At 30.6% G+C, this 21,713-nt stretch overlaps 2 protein-coding genes across 2 annotated transcripts; one reads left to right on the top strand and one right to left on the bottom strand.

The window, feature by feature from the left end:
• Window positions 1–1,144: 1,144 nt before the first annotated feature.
• LOC110655901 (protein kinase STUNTED) lies at window positions 1,145–5,149 on the top strand. Its single transcript, XM_021812392.2, has 9 exons — window positions 1,145–1,511; window positions 1,590–1,723; window positions 1,800–1,915; window positions 2,210–3,043; window positions 3,157–3,405; window positions 3,488–3,645; window positions 3,895–4,122; window positions 4,227–4,376; window positions 4,548–5,149. The coding sequence occupies exons 1-9, from the start codon at window positions 1,263–1,265 to the stop codon at window positions 4,773–4,775; spliced, it is 2,346 nt and encodes a 781-aa protein (XP_021668084.2). The 5' UTR covers window positions 1,145–1,262; the 3' UTR covers window positions 4,776–5,149.
• Window positions 5,150–5,664: 515 nt separating this feature from the next.
• Window positions 5,665–8,420, bottom strand: LOC110655902 (GDSL esterase/lipase EXL3). The gene is made up of 5 exons (XM_021812393.2): window positions 8,022–8,420; window positions 6,923–7,053; window positions 6,530–6,760; window positions 6,052–6,307; window positions 5,665–5,946 (listed from the first exon to the last, which is right to left on the bottom strand). The coding sequence occupies exons 1-5, from the start codon at window positions 8,329–8,331 to the stop codon at window positions 5,753–5,755; spliced, it is 1,122 nt and encodes a 373-aa protein (XP_021668085.2). The 5' UTR covers window positions 8,332–8,420; the 3' UTR covers window positions 5,665–5,752.
• Between the last annotated feature and the right edge of the window lie 13,293 nt (window positions 8,421–21,713).

The raw sequence follows: 21,713 nt of genomic DNA, 5'->3' as shown, positions 1-21,713 counted from the left end.
TAATGACGATTGACGGATTAACTAAAGAAGATGATGATTATACAAGTCATCTGCCAATAAGTATATATATGATGTCTAATAATAATGTACATTGAAGTAGCAAATCAACCCAAATATATATATATATACACGGAGAAAATGATTAATTAAATGTAGAAAGTAAGTGAATTATTATAAAGTCGAGTTTGATAATATTAAATTTATTTTTCTATAAAATTAAAGAGAAATTTATAATTTAATATTTAAATTTTATTTTATATTATATTTTAATCTTTAAATTTAAAAAATTTATTATTAATTTCTTAAATTTCATATTGTATTACACTTTAATTTTTAAATTTTAAAATATAAATTTATTAATATTTTAATTTTAATATATAAAATAACTTATATACATTAAAATTACAAAATCTAAAGTGTAATATAACATAAATATAATGTAAAACTTCTTCAAATTATAAAATTTTCAAAATTAAATTTATATTTATAAAGATATAAAGAAGATAATTTAAAAAAATATTATAAAAAGTGAATAAATAAATATAACCATATAATATATAAAAATAGTGAAATATATAAAAATTATATGAAAAGAAAGTGATCACTATACCTAATAGAGCTGGTAGACGAAAATATCATAAGCATATACAATGGAATTCCAGCGTGTAGCATTAAAGCCGCCATCAATTCAGATTTTTCTAAGTACATATGGTATTGTATTTTACAGTGCAGAAGAATCAAAGATAATTCTTGACGTTGACCTCCATTAAAAATGAATTGCGTAGAGACCACCCTTTTCTGTTACGTTTACTGCAAACCTTCTTATCTATTCGTCTGGGTTGAGTTAAAAGATATTTAATTTAAAATAATTAAATAATTTTCAAATTATTTTTTAATAATATTTAAAATAATATTTAAAAAAATATATATATATTTTTTAATCTTCAAATCTGAAGTCTTAATATTTTGGTGGGATTAGATAAAAACGAAGAAAATGAAAGGTCAAAAGTTCAAAATTAGCCAAGTTCCGTGTCCATCTATCTATCTTTTTCATTCAACCTAATTCAACTATTGGGTTTCTGTTTAATGGATTTTGTTTATATATTTAGCTTGTCTTTAACTTCAGCTGGTAGTTTTTTTTTTTTTTTTTTCATGTGTTGTATTTATGGAATGACGTCAATGGTGGCTTGGAATTGGTATTAATATTTAATTGCCAGAGAACATGTCCTGGAATTATGAAACTAGCAGTTTTTTTCTGATATATGAAGCTTAGAGATAAAAAAGTTGGAGCAAGAAAGAGTTTGATGCCAGGGGAAATCAGCAAGGGAATTCCATCAAAGAAGTGGAGGAAAAAGAAACAGGCCTTTCATGGTATTTTAATGGGCGTCCATTCTTCAGAATATCTCCACTCTGACCTTGTAGTCCAAGTCTCCAACCTATATCATGATTTTCAAGGCAATTTAATGACAAGAAGTCATTTAGAGTGTTGCTGCAAAAACTTAGTGAAAAAGGTTTGTTTCTGTAACCAGTTTCTGTACCAACGATTTTAATGGAAAGAATCCAAGTTCTAAGAATGTTTTCTTGTTTAGATTTATATTAAGGGTAGCCCAATTTCAAAATCAACTCGTGTTCAGAAGGTTCTGACGAGAGTGATGAAGCTTCGTGCAGCCATGGCAGCAGTTGTGGAAACAAACCTGGAAAACTCTCCAAGGGAAAAATTGAGGTAGCTAGCAACTTTAAACAGGAAAGTGCATTGAGTTCATGGAATTTCTCTAATTATGCACAGCAATATCTTTCAGGAAAGAGCTTTCGCTGGCTAGATGTGCTGCTGGTAATTTACCAGAAATGATCATTGTTCAACCTATTCGTGATGAGAAGATCGTCTTCAAAAGAAGTTTGCTTCGCCAGATAGGAGGTTTGAATTATATCCCTCAATGCTTCTAGTAGAAAACAGATGAAATTTCAAACCTCTTCTACATAATGGAAATCCTTATCTCAGAGATTAAGTCTATTTTATTCTCTGATGATCATAACCCATAACTACTAATCTAGAAATTATTCAAATGCGTTTCTTCATAGCCACTATGTCTTTTCCCCCATGTAAAATAAGAACATGTGACCCATCATGCAATAAGCTTGCAAGCTAACACATGTACTTGTCAGTTAGCCACGTATCTGAACTCTTCCTAAATTCATTCCATTTTTCCAGGCTTCAAGTTGAATTCAGGGTCTAATTATGTTCTTGATGAAAACCACACTAGTTCAAGAGAAGCCGAGGATGTTGTCTCCAGAGAAAACAAATCCTTTGCAATCCAAAGCTCTGAAGAATTTTCAAGAAATGATAATGCTAGCTTCAACTATGGAAATGGATGCAAGGAGAAAGTTTCTCTGAAATCAATTTCTGTAATCAGAAGAGAGCTGCCAGAATCAACTCTTGGTTGGCCTCTTCTTCCAAGATCCACTCCTCTGACTACGGCAGATTTGAGAAAAAGAAGAGCAAGAAGTATGTCCCTGATAGAATGGGTCATGAATCTACCTACTCGATCCTCTGAAATGATAATGGAAAACCAAAGTGATTCAGATTCAGTTGCAGCCAACATATCCTTGGATGGCAAAACTGAAGATTCTATTGTAGATAACGAGGGAACTAGAGTTCAAGTGGTTCGTTCCTCTGAAAATAAATCAATTGATGGATGCAGCAATAGAGAAGATGAGGAGTCGAGTCTTATGCAGGAAATCTCTTCTAGTTCATTTTCTGTATTTACGAAAGATTCAACACAGTTTACACTTGGTTGGCCTCTCCTCCGCTTAAAGACATCTACAACTTTAGATTCTTTGGGAGAATCTAAGATGAGCCTAACCAATCAGTCAACACAAGCTACTCCAAAATCCCAGATTAATTTGCCGTTCAAAGAAGTAGAAGGTTTAGCAGGACAAAGAGAGTTGCCAATGAAGCTGGATCTTGTCCTCAAATTGAAGTCATCCGGCTGCAAGCAGTTCAGCTATGAGGAGCTTGAGACAGCAACTCATAAATTCTCCTCAGGTTCAACTAAACTCTCTTTATTTATGATTTACTTATATAAGGTATTTGAGTGATATAGCTTTTCATTTCTTTGTCAAAATTTTTATTCACTGCAAGTTCAACATTTCTAACAGAGAACTTGATTGGAGAGGGAGGATGCAGCAATGTGTATAAAGGATCTCTTCGTAGAGGCAAGCTAGTGGCGGTAAAGGTTCTAAAAAAGTATAAGGAAGCTTGGAATGACTTTTCCTTAGAGATAGACATTATTTCTTCATTAAAGCACAAGCACATTGCTCATCTGATTGGTGTATGCACTGAAGATAATCACCTAATTTTGGTTTATGATTTCTTGTCCAAAGGGAGCTTAGAGGAAAGATTAAAAGGTGATTTTCTGTCATTATTGTTATTGCTTTTTAAGAAAAGAATATTAATGTACTTAAAATTGGAACATAATCCTTGACCCAGGTCATAATGAGTCTATATTGCCATGGAAAGTGAGATTCAAAGTGGCCATTGCAGTTGCTGAGGCTCTGAATTACCTGCACAATGGATGTTCTCACTCAGTTATTCACAGAGACGTGAAGTCCTCTAACATTCTCTTCTCTGATGAATTTCAGCCACAGGTACTGTTTTAGTCAAATTCTTGCATTTGAAAACAACCGAAGGGGCCTTTTTTTTTTTTACTTGTCAACGGCCATCATATTATATAATGGCTCTTTGAAACTTTGGCCATAAATATTCAAAGCAACCTAGTAAAAAGTAGGTAGCTATGACAAGGAATGCAGAAAATTCAACTCCCACAAACAACTGCACAAAATTTAAAATTCATAAGAACTGTAGTCTTGACAGTATTCTTATTTCCATCTATGCAGTTATCCGATTTCGGGCTTGGGACATGGGGACCTGAAGATGCAGCCTACATGATAAGCAGTGACATTGTTGGAACTTTTGGGTATATAGCTCCAGAATATTTTATGCATGGAATGATTAGTGACAAAATTGATATGTACTCTTTTGGAATAGTTCTCCTGGAATTGTTAACAGGGAAGAAGCCAATTAGTACAAAAGGTATAAAAGGGCAGGAAAGCTTGGTCATGTGGGTAAGCATTGCTACATTCTTTCACTGCATGATGATATTCTATATTTATCGTGTACAAAGCTATTTCCCTCCCCCTGGATGGATAACCGATTTACGCTTATTCAGGCAATGCCTTTACTAAAGAATGGGAATCTTGAAGGATTAGTGGATCCGATGTTGGATGGGGAGTTTGACATTGTTCAAATGCAGAGAATGGTTCTTGCAGCAACCCTCTGCATCAAACAATCACCCAGATTACGTCCAAAAGCAGGCCAGGTAATATTTAGTTGATTGAAAAAACAAGGTTTATTACAATATATAAATGAAGTTTAGGACCTTCCAAGAAAACAGAATACTCAAGTGTGGATGGAATTTTTAATTGATTATCTTTGATTGATATTTGGGTTGCTAACAAAGAGAATTTCAATTCCTTTTCCTCTACTCCAGATATTAAACCTGTTAAGGGTGGAGAAAGACGGAAGAGAGTGGATGAATTGCTATGTTAAAGATCTACAAGAGTCAAGTTATGAGGAAATGGATAACCTTCTCCCTGAGCTTAATCATAAGCCATGGTTGGATTCATCCTTTCTGGTTTTGGATGATGATGCCTCATCAAAGGCAGAACAAAGGCACCATTGTAGGTTGAAGGACCACTTGAAAAAACTGCAGGATTAATCACCATTATGCTTTTCGTTTAAATATTGCTGCACTTCTTTCCTGCTCACCTTTGCCTTGGCATTTAGGTAGAAAGAGGGAAGCCGGTTTAATAGGCTTGAAACCAACAATTGAACAAGAAGAATTTTGGTTGTACATAACAATCTTTGGTTAAGAAATGTGTTAAGCTGGAATCTGCTGCGGTTGTGTTCATTGTTTGAGCCTCTGCTTCAACAACTGTAAGGATGTTAACTGATACCATCGTTTTTCTTTGACTTAATAGACATTCTCACCATAATTTATTTATAGCTTTCCTCGATAATTTCGAGTTTACAAATTTCTTTGTATTGAGCTGCATCAACCCTCTTTTTATTCAACCAAGGATCATTTCCCTACAGACTCTGTGGAAAAGTCTGGCCTACACCAACAGCATTACACCAAACCAATTGATGAATGTTAAGGAGTTTGATTGTTTTATACTTGACCAATGAATGTTTACCATGTAATATAAGTGATAGACACTCACCCATATTCACGCACACCTATAATTTGTTTCTCAAATTCTCCACAAGTTTGGGAAGATTTCTCCCGAGTAGGGGTGGCCATCAGTTTAGATTGATCTGCTTATTAACATTAGGGACTTGGGATCACACCGCAAATTTTCCTCATCTCAATTTTATTTCGGTTCAATTTTGATCCAATTTAATGGTTGAAAAGTTTTAAAATTTTCTGAAAAGAAAAATGTCAGTTTGGATCTGAAATAAGAATAGAAAGAAAAAGATCAGATTTATAGTGAAATTTTTTAAAAACCCAAATAGTGTTGTTAATTTAGTTTACAAGAAATTATAATGGAGCATCAAGGTAAAATAGAGGAGTACAAAACTACAAATAGTGGTATCCAAGGAGGAGATAATAAACTCTGGAATTCATTATCAATCACTTTGTCAATTTAAGAAAATGATTAAACAGAAGAAAATGACTTAGAATCTAAAATTGGCTCAGAGGAATTTTCCCACATACTTAGAGAGGAGTTGTGTGGTAATTAACCTATATGCTCTTTCTGTGGGATGATAGCTATCCCAAAATACATGATCAGAAACATTAGCACAAGTGACTGGAGTTAATTTATTACATAAAATTGAAACCTCTAAAGCCCCTGTTCCACAGCATCCTTTATTTGCCACTAGAAAACCTGAAAAAACAAAACCCAAATGCAAAATTTATCCTGAAAGCTGATAATTTGGTTAATATTTTAATCATGAAATGTGACTACACTATTGAAAGATTGGGTTATTACCATATTTATTCGGGTTTTGGATGAGATTGAGGAGAGGATTGTAGACATCTACATACACAATTTTGCTGTTAGGGAGAGTGGTAGCAAAAGAATCCAATATTTTAGACAATTTGGAATTGAATAAGGTCGCTGCTTGGTTGTGGTCTTCTGCGCAGTCTCTTTGGATTCCCCCCGCTAAAGTTCTCTGTGATGGCACGCATCCAATAGGTGCTGCACTGAAAACTAACATCCTCCTTGCCCCCAGATTGTATAAATCCTTTCAAAAATTCAAACCAACCAGAATAATAAGAAATTCTATAAATCTCTTCGGATTCGACAGGAATTGCAATAAAATTTATCAAACATTTCCTGTCTGCATTTTTGCGACACTGTGAGCAACATTTTTTGTAGTCAAACATATACCTATTAGTATTTGGATATATATATACAGACATACATATATATATATATATATATATATATATATATAAGAAGTTACCTGGATGAATCCAGAAGCCGAATTAGCCATAAGATCAGTGTATGCAGGAATATCATACTGTTTCCTAGCACGCAGACCAAAATAGGTATTGGCTATGTCGTCGCTGCCCGCTACCACTAGACACAGACTATTTGCTAAGATGAAGTTTGTTTTTTCTTCTCCAACAAATCCTTTTAGCTTCTCTATGTATTCTTTGAAGAGTTTTAATTGATCGTCTAAGGATATCACTGACTGCGATCAAGTTTCACAACAGGCAATTAAATGGTGATCAAAATTAAAATTATTAATAATAAAAAAATAAATGGAGAGTAATGGATACTGAAGTTATCTCCAAGGACATGAGATCTGGAGTTTAAGTCAAATGAATAAATGGAGAGTGGGAGGATTATTTACAGCTAATATTGGTGTCAAGGGATCATATCCTGTGGCACCTGAAGCAAAGGTTACTCCTGTTACGAGTTCTGGAAGCGTCACTGTTGGGTCCAAATAGGCAGGCAAAATGTCCTTGATTCCCAGCTCTTCCGCTGAGGAAAAACATCGAAAAATAAAATAATTAGAGTTACATTTAACCCTTTACTTGGGAAAAAGTTTTCTAAAGTAATTAAAAGTTTTTTAAGGTATAAAAGATTTTTTAAAGTATAATTTTTGAAAATCTTTAAAAATCTTTAAAATTCTTTATTTTTCAAACCGTCAAATTAATTGGTTAATAAAAATTTTTCTTTAAAACCTTCAAATATTTTTTTTTTTAAATACTTCTCTATCTTTCAAATATTTAAAAATTATAAAAATTTAAAAATTATAAAAAATTTTATTTTATAAAACATTATTTCACTCTATTTCTTTTTAAATGAAGGATAAGTAATTAAATACTTTCTGCAGAAATTATTGATTAATTGAGTTATAATTAAAAATTATATGGTGAATGTAAAATGTACTAAATAACTTTATATACTCTTTATAATATTAGACTATAACTAAGTCTATCATGTGAATTCACTTGACTTGACTAAAAGAAAAACTTGGAAAATAAAATTGTAAATCAATAAGAAAAAGGTACACTACACTATGATTTTAAGTAACAGCTATATTATGTATTTTAGTAGAACGACTTATCATAATTTTAAATAATATATAAACATATATTAAATGGTGTATACACTTGGATGTTGATAATTAGGTTTTTCTGTCTATTCAACTTTGAATATTGAGGGCATGCATGTGTTGGATAAAAGTCCTTTTCTTTTCCTTAAGCGGCTCTTGAATATTATACAGTAGTATAGTTGTCGACAATAGAAATCTTTTATTACAGGATCCTGGATTCGACTTTCAATTCCCATCTATTCTAATCGCAGTGTCACTGGGAAACCTGAGATTTAGGGCAAAGAAATCACTATATCTGCATAGAACTTGCGAAATATGTATGCATGCACATGCAGACCGCAGTTAGTATGTGTATATAAGGGAAAGAGGGAGAGAGAGAGTTTGATGGTACCTAGGATGTCTGAGGGAACCTTTCCATCGCAGAACCTTCCTGTCGGAATTCCTCCCTTGAAATCTATCCCATATGGAGGGAAATTGCACTTGATTAGAGTTTTGATATTGTTGTTATTACCTGCATCAACTATGGAATCCCCGAACACCAAAATTGCCGGAACTGTTACATTAGGTGGTAGCTTTACCAAAGCTGTTGCAGTCCATACATGAATATTTGCCATAAGAAACACCAGTACTATTAAAGTAGAAGAAGAAGAAGAAGAAGAAAGTGAAGGTGGAGACACTACTTTCCACTGAAGAAACTGCATCGTTTTGGATTTATATTTCTTTATTTTTCTTAAATTTCTCCGACCCTAGATAGCTAGGCTTGTATCTTTCTCAGGTATCTTAATCTTTCCCTGAATGTCCATTTATATACATGAGCAAAACCTTCATGTAGATGAGTCGCTCATTTCACTTAAAAAAAAAAAGTCCACGTGTAAACAATTGTAGCCAAGTTTTTTATTTTTTCAAAAGATAATATATATGTTAAAAATACTTAAAAAATATAAAAATTAAATAATATTAAAAAAAAACTTTAAAAAATATTGTTGAAAATTTTATTTATTACTTTAACACTTGAATGGCTAAACATATTAATTTTAATATTTTCTAAATAATTTAACAACAATACTAAATAGACCATTGATTTATTAAAATATTATGTTTAAATCGTTTTATCAGTAAAAAAGATATTTATAATTTATTATAAAAATATGACCTCATCAAATGAATTTAAATTTTATTGTTTCTATAATAAAAATCATTAAAAAATAAAATTTTTTCTTATCATATAAATTTCCATTTATTTATTTTTTTATATAAGTTTTATTTATATTTCTTAATTTATTTATGACTTTAAAATATTACTTTTATTTAATTTAAATCTTTAAATATATTTTCTATTTAGATGAGATCTCTTTAATTCATTTCTACTTATATTAGAATTTAAAATTTTATAATATTCATTATATTTCTATTATATATAAGTTTCAAAATTTATTTTAATGAAGTTTTCTTCTTTATAAAGCTAATTTATTTTATTTTATTCTAAACTTTAGACTAAGTATTATATGTATCTTAAGATCTTAAATTAAATCTTATTTATTTTCAAAGGTTTGATCCTATATTGATCATTTTCCGTATGCTGCGTCAATATATGACCTCCTTAAACAAAGATGCCCTCTTATCAAATAAATTATTTTGATATATTTTTTTAAAATAAAATTATTTTGATATGTTAAAACTCCATTTTTATATATTGAAAAATATAAAAATAAATATTAATATTAATTAAATTTTTTTTAGTACGCATTAATTGCACAGGAGAAAAAGACACTATTCACAACAGATATGCCAAATAAAATGGAAGCATAAGACTAACATGTATTATTATTATTATTATTATTATTATTATTATTATTATTATTAAAGATATATTACTCACCTAATAAATTCAGATTCAAGTCGCTGCTCTTTTAATTTTGCCTTTAATTAAAAAAAACAAAGACTTAATTAATTATCTCACCTACTCGAGCTACCACTTTGGATAAGATGTGTTTGGCTAAGCTAAATCATCGATGATATTGTGTCCTCCAGATTTGCAAGAAGACATTTTCTTCTCTATAGTTAGGTTTGATAATTAATTTCATAAATCACCAAAAGTTTTCAAGCACATATGCAAAAGTATTTTATTTGCGTTCAAAAGAATATATCTTAATTATAAGGAATTTAAAAGAATTTTGCTCCAAACACTATAATGTACGTAAACCATGTATATATATATATATATATATATAATTGATACAATGTTAAAACAATAATAAATAATTGGTAAAAAAAAAGAGCATAATTTACATTTAGATAAAGAATTTAATTAAATATTTGTAGTGATTAGCTTAAAATTAATGTCATGCAATTGCCGAAAGGCTAATGGACCGCATATAGGATAGGGGAAGCCAACTTAAATGGAAATACTACAATTGGTATAACCTATAACAGCTAACTGCCCTTATCTCAACACCCTAATTAACTCACAAGCATTAATCAAACAATGGGGACATTCACATTTGTCCATTTCTTTTAACTATTTATTGATAATTTTATCACCCAATTAAGAAATTTCATGAAACACATAATTTATTATTGTGAATTTGTATAATTTATTATTGTGAATTTGCATATTTCTATATTTTAATTGATACATAAATTTTAATTTAAATATTTAATTAATGACTATTAAATTAATTTTTATATAAAATTGAGTTTAAATTAATTATAATTTTATAAATATATTTACATTTTTAAATTTGAGTGAAAATTGAAATTGAAGTCACCATTCTCATCATTATTTATATATTAAATGTGAGTTGACACCTTCAACAAAGCGAAAGGGATAAGTGTAATAATTAGTATGTTGATGCCTTGTTGCACTACCCCTATGCCAAGGGAATTAATTCGTTTGATTTCATTGAATAATTATTATATAGTGTGTACTATTTTAAAAATTAAAAAAATTAGAGTCTTTATAATATTATTCTCAATAAAAAAATACTTTATTAAAAATTGTCACGATCCAACCTATAGGCCGGACCGACATTAGGACCTGAGCCAGTCTAAAGCCCCCTGAGGCCTTTGGTAAGCCTAATTATTCCTCAACCCAATTCTAAAACCCATTTGAGCCCAATTTCAAGAATCTAACTGAGCAGAGTCCGGCCATAAAATGGAACATTTAACGGAGAGTTTTTTATTTACCTGACCTGTAAACACAATATATAATAAATTTGGGAGCTCAGCTCACCCTCCACATAATTAAAAGGTTATAACTCAAATGGGAGCTCAGCTCCCTCATCCAATCCCATCATGCATACAGTTAATAATCTTACAGGTCCAACATAACTTTTATAATACAGACCCAAATAAAATAAGTGTTTCTAACACATGCGGAGTCTAAAATTTAACTCAATTGTAAAAAATACATTAAATACTATTAATGGACCTGCAAAGAAGAAGAGCAGGTTAGCTACAACAAATAATCCTCCTGTAGCTTGGAAAAATAGATGAACAGGAGTGAGCGTTCAACTCAGAGAGTAAAATACCAATTTTAATCGTAATCTCTATAACTATCTAAAACTAATGCACCCTGTGGAGTGAAATGCAATATCGTCATAATTTTCACATCATAACAGCAAAAAGGCAATTTGGAGCACTTACACACCCAACATTGTCAAGCAATACATATATGGGAGCTGATCCCCTATACAACCCTCTTAATCCAACCTCTGCCAGCGAGTGTCTCTCAAGCCGGACTTTCGCTTAATAAACTAAATGCAGGGTCCCAGCGAGTGTCTCTCAAGCCGTGTCTACCCCGAAGGACCGAGTCCCAGTGAGTGTCTCTCAAGCTGTGTATACCCGTCCTGTCCATATCCAATACCATAACACACGCACGCCACGCACACACACTACTCCAAATTACCACAAACAACATTCATGGCACTTCAACAATTATGAATGTAATATAAAATGTGCCTAGTGTTTAGCTACATAGATACATATTTATAAGTGATGCATGGGCATGCTTGAACATATAATAATATCGAAATTATAATTAAAATTAATATTTTACTCACAAACTTGAATTGAGGTCACTGCAGCAGCTGGGCAGAGGAGGAAGGCTGCCCCGGCTTACCTGACAATTTCATTGCAATTATTTAATATATTTGACTCAATACAAGTTTAAAAAAGACTAAAGACACCCTAAGTTGTGCTGAAAATCCGGCAGAGTCTCTCCTATACCTATGACCTACCCAACCTGCAAAATGGTACAAATAACACTTCTTCCTAAAGCTTCTTAGTATGTGGTCTACTTCTGACACATTGGCACTCAGATCGAGGCTCTACTACTTCTTTAATCTATCATCTCATAATAACTTATTTCAAACATCTCTTAGTGTGTTTCTAGCATACTTATTCCTTCTTATCCTAATCATTATAACTAGCTCTACCGAGCTTTCTTCCTGTCCTTTGGATTTTATCCACTTTCTTTTCCTATTTCTGCTATCGTTGATATCTTTTCAACATGCTGTACTTTTTCCTTAATCTTAGTCCTATCTCACCCTTACACTTTTTCCTTCAAGGATGTCCATCCCATCATCAACTTTAACTTTTTTTTTTTTTTAATTTCTTAGTCTTATCTTGATTACTAGTTCCATTACTTCGAGAAATCTAACTTTACGATTGACTCCTACAAGCACATTCTTCACATTACGTAACACTTGTAATTAACCATAGAAAATTCTTTTTGTATCCCTTTTCCCAATTTACCTATCAGAACATTATCATTTCCCTACCAGCCTTAGTAGGAAATTGCTCATCTTGGATGGATAGGAGCCCCAGAAATTATAAGTTCCATCTGAACTAACACGGCTGTGGGAAATATGTGCCATGCCTTAATTCTGAACAAGATACTTCACATGTTCATTCTTCTTAATATAATCACATATATTGCCCATAACTTTCCAAACTTTAGCCTCAACTTTTCCCATTAGCAACAATTTCATTCGCTGTAACTCATTAGCAAATAGCACTTCCTCCAGCTTATAGTTCAAAAGGGTTGTAAGCCCTAGTAACTAGCTCGATTTAACTCCTGTCACCTCTCTGATCATTCTTTCATACTTAACAGTAGGTACACTATTATCGTCATTTTCGCCTCAAAATATTGGATATGTACTAACGCCCATCAAATTTTCAATTAATTGGGTCACTTTGACACGACCTCTCTTCTTAACATAATCTCATAGAATCAAAACACGAGCCAATTTGAAAAGAAGAAGAAATGTTCTCCCACCATTTATGGTATACCATTGTTTGATAAACAAGATTTAGCTCATACCCCTTAGTCTCCCTTTTTAGTTTCATTATTTCTTTGTAATTATTGTGCGTTATTACAAGATATCAGTTATATCTACCATTTGTTATAATGTTGTCCTGCCTGACATATTATCTTAGAATTTACTATTTTCCTTTTACTCTCCATTTATCTTTCATACTTATAATTATTTGTCCAATGGTCCTTATACTTAGTTATATTCTAGAAGATAAAAGCACTCACAGATTTTTTCAGATCTACTCCAATCTTACCAACAATCACTCTTCTAATCCATGTACTTCTCAATATCTTATAATTACATCTATACACATGTTGTCCTATTCTGACTGTTATTAGCGTTCTGCTACATATTATCATACTATTATTTATTTATTTATTTATTATTACTCTTTTTTTTTTTACATAATTATTCTATCAATCACACTAAAAATATATATCTAACTCCAATTTTTGACTCTAGGTCTCACCACTCTAAATTTTAATATCAAGCCTCTATGACATTATCCCTCATCTTGCATATTTATATCCCTTATGTTGACTTTTATCCAACTTACTCCTACTGATCTTGCTTCTTTATCTGACAATACAATTCAAGTTACCACAGCACGCTTAACAGTTACTACCTACTTTGGTCGCACACCTCACCTAATTTCTATTATACTGTCAACAACCAAAAGAGTTCTTATGTCATTGCCCCATTATCCTACCTTGGGGTTAGAAAACAGATAAGGTCTAATCCAGATCCTGTAACTCTAAGCTCTAGGCTCAGGCTCCTAACACTACATCAATTATGACCTGCTCTAAGTCCTGTACTTTTGGGTTCCATAACTTAACAATGTTCTTCCTAATGTCATCCTTTTCTACGCTCTCTATCCTTTTTTTTTTTTTTTTTTTATCTCGTTTAACCTTCCTATAACCATATTCACCTCTTCGGTATTTTGGCTCTATTCTTCCTAATCTTATCCTAATCTGTTTTTCCAATTTATTCTTTAGCCAACTCTTTTTATCTTACCCAAATCCGAACTTTCACTCTTCCATCCTTTAGCTCTATTTTCTTTTTGAACTTGATTGTCATATCAGAAACTTATACCTTTCCACTATCCCTACCACGTCATCTATACATCAATGTTACTCAGAATTGATCCTCTAACTATCCTAGCTAGACTTCTACTGGCATTCAGGCTATCTCTCCTACTGCATTTGAACCGCACTCCATCTCTCTCTCTCTCTCTCTCTCTCTCTCTCTCTCTCTCTCTATATATATATATATATATATATATATATATATATATATATATATATATATATATTCTATGATTTATCGATGCTAACTTTTGTCCTTTTTCTTTTACTTTATTTGGAGTATACTTTAGTCTTAAGCATTAAGAAGCTAAGGATAAACTTAGGGAATAGCAGTCATAGTTCTCCTGCATGATCTCTATTCTTACCCTTTTGGACTACATACTACCCCCTAATACCTTAGCGAGGGGATCTGTAGCAACTCTAATTTTTTATATCCATTTAATTAGCTGAAACTTAAAATACTAGGTATCCAAACTCATCATTCAATTTAAAGGCTTACATACATCTTGATCTTACATCTTATAATTCCTACATGGAATTTATACCCTTTCCATAACACCTAAGCTAACAACTCTCTATCTCACGCTACAATCCCATCTGGGACATTACTCCATAAGTCATCATTATCAGTAATAACTTTCGATCCCTTCTGAAGATAGGACTATACCTTAACTTACTGCAACAAAGGTATTTACATTTACCACCTTGCCAAAACCATGTCAAATGAATGACTTTCTTATCATATCATAGCTTTGTAAATCATCAATTCATAGTTTTGACCTTCCCTAGGTAGTAGGGTTGTACTTTACACCTTGCTAATACACACAAGATATACTATTCTTACTAAGCTCTAAGCAAAACGTCTGTCGTACTGCAAAAACCATCCAAAATTCCATACTGAAGACCATATGGTCTCACTCTATAGATGTCACCTTTACTTTGCAACTAATCCACAACCTCTGATCTGATGGCAACTCTTGATGTAACTCGAGCTCATGCTAGGGTAACCGAGTTACTGACTCTAGTTACCACCCAACTGTGACCTTTTGATATTCTAGCTCTAGATCCCTAACCAGGAGTTCCCAACTCCTCTACAGATATAGAACTCTGTTCTGGCATAATTGTACCAAAACAGAGGCTATCAGCAAACACCCTCATTATGGAGCACCATGGGGATGCACGCAGCTCTACACAATAATCTCATGTCGGTACTGTAATCTGCAGCTTACAGAGCAGATATCGAGAACATTGTATAGTTACTACGATATGTCCTAACAGACTAGGTCTCCTAATCTCTTATCTCTCTTGAATCTACTATTATCATAAACTTACTCTGACTGGGTCATCCACTGATGACTGCCAGTAATGGTATCCTCACCCTTATCTAGTGCAATTATACTATCAAAACTCACCTTTATGTACTCATGCCTAACACCAGATAGGCACAACACTTAGACCTATACTGATAGAAATATAGTGTTTATTGGAGAACGTATTTCCATGGCAGACCTCAACATGTTTGCTAACTATATTTCACACTTCTATGTGCTTCACAAAACTGAGGTGCTAAATTGAAACACTCTTATATTAACCGAGGAATAACACAAAATCTAGAAACGAAGAATTACAAAAAAAAAAGACGAAATAGAATCCTATACTCTGCATGTGACAACTCTAAGTGTTTCCCATAAATCTACAGCCTAAGCTTTGATACCACATTTGTCATGACCTAACCTATGGGCCGGACCGGCACTAGGACCTGGGCCAGCCTAAAGCCCCTGAGGCCCGTAGTAAGTCTAACTATTCCTCAACCTAACTCTAAGGCCCTTTTGGATCTAATTTCAAGAATTCAACCGGACAGAGTCCAGCCATAAAATGGACTATTTAACGGAGAGTTTTTGACTCGCCTAATTTTTAAACACAATATATAATAAATTGGGGAGCTCAGCTCACCCTCCACATAATTAAAAGGTCATAACTCAAATGGGAGCTCAGCTCCCTCATCCAATCTCATCATGCATACAGTTAATAATCTTACAAGTCCAACATAACTTTTATAATACAGGCCCAAATAAAATAAGTACTTCTAACACATGCGAAGTCTAAAATTTAACTCTATTGTACAAAATACATTAAATACTATTAATGGACCTACGAAGAAGAAGAACAGGTTAGCCACAACAAATAATCCTCCTGTAACCTGGAAAAATAGATAAACAAGAGTGAGCATTCAACTCAGAGAGTAAAATACCAATTTTAATCATAATCTCTATAACGATCTAAAACTAATGCACCATGTGGAGTGAAATGCAACATCGTCATAATTTTCATATCATAACAGCAAAAAGGCAATTTGGAACACTCACACACCCAACACTGTCAAGCAATACATATATGGGAGCTGATCCCCTATACAGCCCTCTTAATCTAACATCTACTAGCGAGTGTCTTTCAAGCAGGACTTTCGCTTAATAAACCAAATGTGAGGTCCCAGCGAGTGTCTCTCAAGTCGTGTTTACCCCGAAGGACCGGGTGCCAGCGAGTGTCTCTCAAGCCGTGTCTACCCGTCCTATCCATATCCAATACCATACCACACGCACGCCACACACACACACTGTTCTAAATTACCACAAACAACATCCATGGCACTTCAACAATTATGAATGTAATATAAAACGTGCCTAGTGTTTAACTACATAGATACATATTTAAAAGTGATGCATGGGCATGCTTGAACATATAATAATATCGAAATTAAAATTAAAATTAATATTTTACTCACAGACTTGAACTGAGGTCGCTGCGGTGGCTGGGCAGAGGAGGAAGGCTGCCCCGGCTCACCTGACAATTTCATTACAATTATTTAATATATTTGACTCAATACAAGTTTAGAAAAGACCAAAGACACCCTAAGTTGTGCTGAAAATCCGGCAGAGTCTCTCCTATACCTATGACCTACCCAACCTGCAAAATGTTTCAAATAACACTTTTAAACTCAACCCATATCTCATCATCATTATATGGCCCCTCCTGGGCCCTCCAAACCAAGCAATAATCACAACATCAGACAACTCAATTATAAGATTTCAAAACTAATATTTTTCAAAAACTATCCAAACTTACTTTAAAAATTCTATAAACCTGTCACGCGGTCCTTAACAATATTATAAGGCTATTGCAATAGGAATCGTAATTTTCTTATCATTCACGAATATTTTATAAATTTTATTCTAACCCAGTACAAGGCAAAATTTGAGTAATGTAGAGTTTCAGTTTACCTATGCTAAATCTGACAACTGAAACGTGTCCAGAATATCTGAAAACGGTGGGGTAGCCTATAATCTTGACCCTATTCTGAAATGGTTTCAATAGCTTATCTGCTCAGCCCGAAATTGCAGATTCGGGCGACGATTGAATTTACACGAAATGAAAGTACATATGCGAAGTCCACAATATTAAAGTTAAAATAAAAAGATATATATATATATATAATAATTATTTAAAAATTAGAGATGTTACAAAAATATTAAAAATTAATACTATACCTTATTGACTCAATGATTAATTTTTTTTTTTTACATAAATAACTTTACTTAGAGTTTAAATTCAAGATCTCGTCATTTTAAAGACGACTCTAATACGAGCGAAGTAAAGTTCATCGGCAACTCAATGGGTAACTTTATTAGTGTGAGACGGTGCGCTACAAATTGAAGCTTATATAACCAAAATATGAAAAAGACACGTACGGATTCTGCAAATGACTTAAACCTATTTATTTCATTTAATAAAGAAAATTTTAATGTCACTTTCATTTTTTTTACTTATTTTTTATTTAGTGGTGGAGTTAGAATATTTAATTTGAGATGGACGATTGATTGAATAATTCTTTTTAAATTTTCTTTAAAAAATCTATGTTAAATCATTAAATTTTTTATATTTAAATAAATTTCTTATAAATTTTATGTAATAAAAATTATGTTTACTTGAATTATTAATAAATCATAATGAATAAATGAATTTTGTAATTTAAATAAATAAATAATTATATCATTATTGTAACAGAGGTCTATAATATTTGATTTATTTAAAGTAATTATAGTCAGATTTAATAGATACCTATAATGGGAAACTTACAAAATGTATAATATTAGGAGCTAGTAATTACAAGCATGCAAATTATATATATATATATATATATATATATATATATATATATATATATATATATATATATATATATATATATAGATAGTAGGGACATTGGCTTTACCTAAATTGCTTTTCATTAGTTATAGTATTTATAATTATATTTTTTATTATGTAATTTAATTTTAGAGTTTATATAAATTTAAATTTTTTATGATTTAAAATTTAATTATTTATATAATTTTATAGTATATATAAATCTAAAATTTTTAATCCTACTTGTATCCAAATTTTTTATTATAATATAATTTAAAATAAAATCTTATAAAAAAATATTTTCATGATTTACATTGTTAAAAAGATAGAAAGCATTTTATTTATATGAATATTTTTTAATAAATCTTAATGGATTTTTATTTCTATCTTAATTATAATTATTTACGGAAAAATATTTTAATACAATATTAAATAATTTTTGATAAATTAATAATACTTATAGAATCATAATTATAAAATTACTAAATTCAAAATTATAATATGTTTTTTAGTTAAGTAAAATTATTATTAAAATAATACTAAAATTTTAATTTATATTAATTATTATAATATTAAAAATTGAAATTATTAGCTATTTAGTGACAAATATTTCATTGCTAAAAATTATTAGTGACAATATAATATATTGTAAAATTACCATTTAGCGATAAATTTTTTGTCTCTAAAAGATTAGCGAAGATAATGTTTGAAAGGCTCTTATTGTTAAAATTATTAGTGATGTATTTGTTTATTGCTAAATAGTATTAGCAATGCATTTATATAAATAAGCTATATAATATGTATTATTGGTAATGAATTATTTATCTATTTTTATAAATATATTTTTATATTTTTATAAAAAATAGATAAATTAATAATATTTTTTATTTTTTTATTTTGTTAATTACTTCTTATAAAATTCTACATTTAATTGAAATTAAATATAAATAAGATTAAGAATTTTAAATTTATATAAAATTTAAAATTAATTTAAATAATAAATATGTAATTATAATTAATTTAAAAATAAAAGATAATTTGGGTAAATCTAATGTTCCCTCCCTTTTCATATATTTATATATTATATAGATAAAAATATATTATTTTTTAATGTTATTTATGATGTTAAAAAATAGCTATAATACTAAATTTGTATGTCAAATTTAATTATTTCTATTAAAATTTATAAAATTCCTTTCTTACCTTATTTAAAAATTCTCAAATATATCCTTTCTAAAAATGCATAAGCTCGATTTATATACTAATTAATAATAAAAGATCCTATTTACGTGTGAAATGTATTTAGAAAGTAAATAATCACAATATTTGAAAACTATGTGATCTTAATTTGCTGAATTCTAATTTCTAATATATTTTTTTATTAAATATTTATATTGAAAAGATTAGTTAAAATAATATTGAAATTAGTATTTATAATTTTAAAAAAATTCTATAATCACAATACCAATTTATAAACTTTTAAAATAGAAAATAATAATTTTAATTTAAAAAAATCCTTATAAACTCCAGCTAATAAATATATTCTTATAGATATATATATATAAATATTAAATATATATGTAATTATTATCATCACACATGTAACTTTCATATTTTAAGCTTCACCATGATGGGTTTTTCATAATTTTTTAATTGAATTATCAATCTTAATACTTATAATTAAATTACAGCTAATCAATATTGATAAAATATCACTATTAATTATTTAATATTAAATATATTAATATGTAAAAATTTTTAAAATAATATTAATACTCATATAATATATAATTGTCAAAAAATAAATTATCATATATTTTAAAAAATTTAATTTTTCAGTTTCATTGTAGATGTGGAAAACTTTTCTAACAATGATAAATAATAAATATGAAGACATGTCAAATATCTAAATTTTATATTTCACTAATTAAATTATAATGTTAATTACTGTAAAAATTTTAATTTTTTCATTAAGTAATTAAATTAATATTTAATTATTATATATAAATAAAATAATTATATTTTATAAATTATTCGATATAGATGGGCTTTTTTTTTGCTAACAAATAATAATAATAATAATAATAATAATAATAATAATATGTACAAATCATGCAACTGCTAACCCATTTTCCTACTAAAGGTGAAGGAGCATATATGTAATGTCCAGAATTTTTAAATAATTATTTTATATATAAATTTTGATATTTTAATGTATTAAATGTTGTGGTATTTTAATTTAAATTTTTTGAGTTTTTAAAATTAAGCTTTTATTTTTCAGGATAATTAATTTCAATGATTTTTAAAAATTAATTTAAAGACCATAAGGTAAGTTTGAAATTTTTTTTTACTCCATAAATTTTTTTGAGCTTTTTAAAATTTTTTCAAATTCTCAGACCTCGTTTTGAGTCTCAATGCTGAGTAAAAATTAAATTTCGGGTGTTTTAAATCATACAAATCAAATTAAATCGATCCGGATTGGACCGGTCATATCGGACCGATCCTCTTTTCTTTTTCCCTCCTCCTTCACGCAGCCCTACACCCTCCCTTCTCCCCCTCTTTTCTCTCTCCTCCCTCCCCACCACTATTGACCACCACCCCTCTAACCTTCCTTCCGCACCGACGCACCCCCAGCACCCTTCCCTGCCGTTGACAACCCCTTTTTCTGGCGAGAATTGCCCTCCAAATTACCCTCATGCCCGCATGCGACTTTTGAACTTCCTTTGCCATTTTCAACGATTCCGACTACCAATTGAACTAGGTCTTGTTTTCTTTGTATTATACACTTCACTAGCTTTCCATAGACACTAATTTCATGAATTTTCATCAAACAGTTTGTCTAAATCGAGCCCTGAAATTTTTAGTCTTTTTGACTTCCATGCTAGATTTCTCCTAAACCATAGATCCTACCAAGAATCCGAGACCACTAGCCCGTCCTACACATCAAGAGGTTTGCAACAATACTAATTTGGAAGTGAGTCCTATGAGCATGCCAGTAATTTTTTGGATATTTAATAAGTCTTTTTAATTAAAAAAAAATTGTGTTTTAACTCCTGGTATTGTGGGCTTTGCGTAAGTATTTTCATTTCGAAGAAATTTCACTAACGATCAATATTGCAATTTCAGGCTAAACGCGTGAGCTACCAGGCCCACTTTAGAAATAGGCCAATATTACAGTATTTCTCACCATTTTCAGACGCCTCGGACACGTTACAGGTGTTAGAATTGGTGTAGGTAAACCCGAACTTCGAATTCTCTTTTTTGCCTAATGTTGAGTTTAGAACAAAAATCTATAAAATATCCGTGGATAGTTTGAAAATTATAATTCCAATTACAATAGTAGAATGACATTGTTAAGGACTACAAGGAATAATTATAGAATTTTTTGGGTTAATTTAGATAGTTTTTGTAAAATATTAGTTTTACACTAAATAGCTAAATTGTGTATTTATGTGAGAATTGACTGACTTAGCAGGCCCAAGAGGGGCATTGTGTTGT

Source organism: Hevea brasiliensis, chromosome 12 (genome assembly GCF_030052815.1).
Source record: "Hevea brasiliensis isolate MT/VB/25A 57/8 chromosome 12, ASM3005281v1, whole genome shotgun sequence".
NCBI lineage: Eukaryota > Viridiplantae > Streptophyta > Magnoliopsida > Malpighiales > Euphorbiaceae > Hevea > Hevea brasiliensis.
This window is presented reverse-complemented; position numbering and strand designations above follow the sequence as displayed.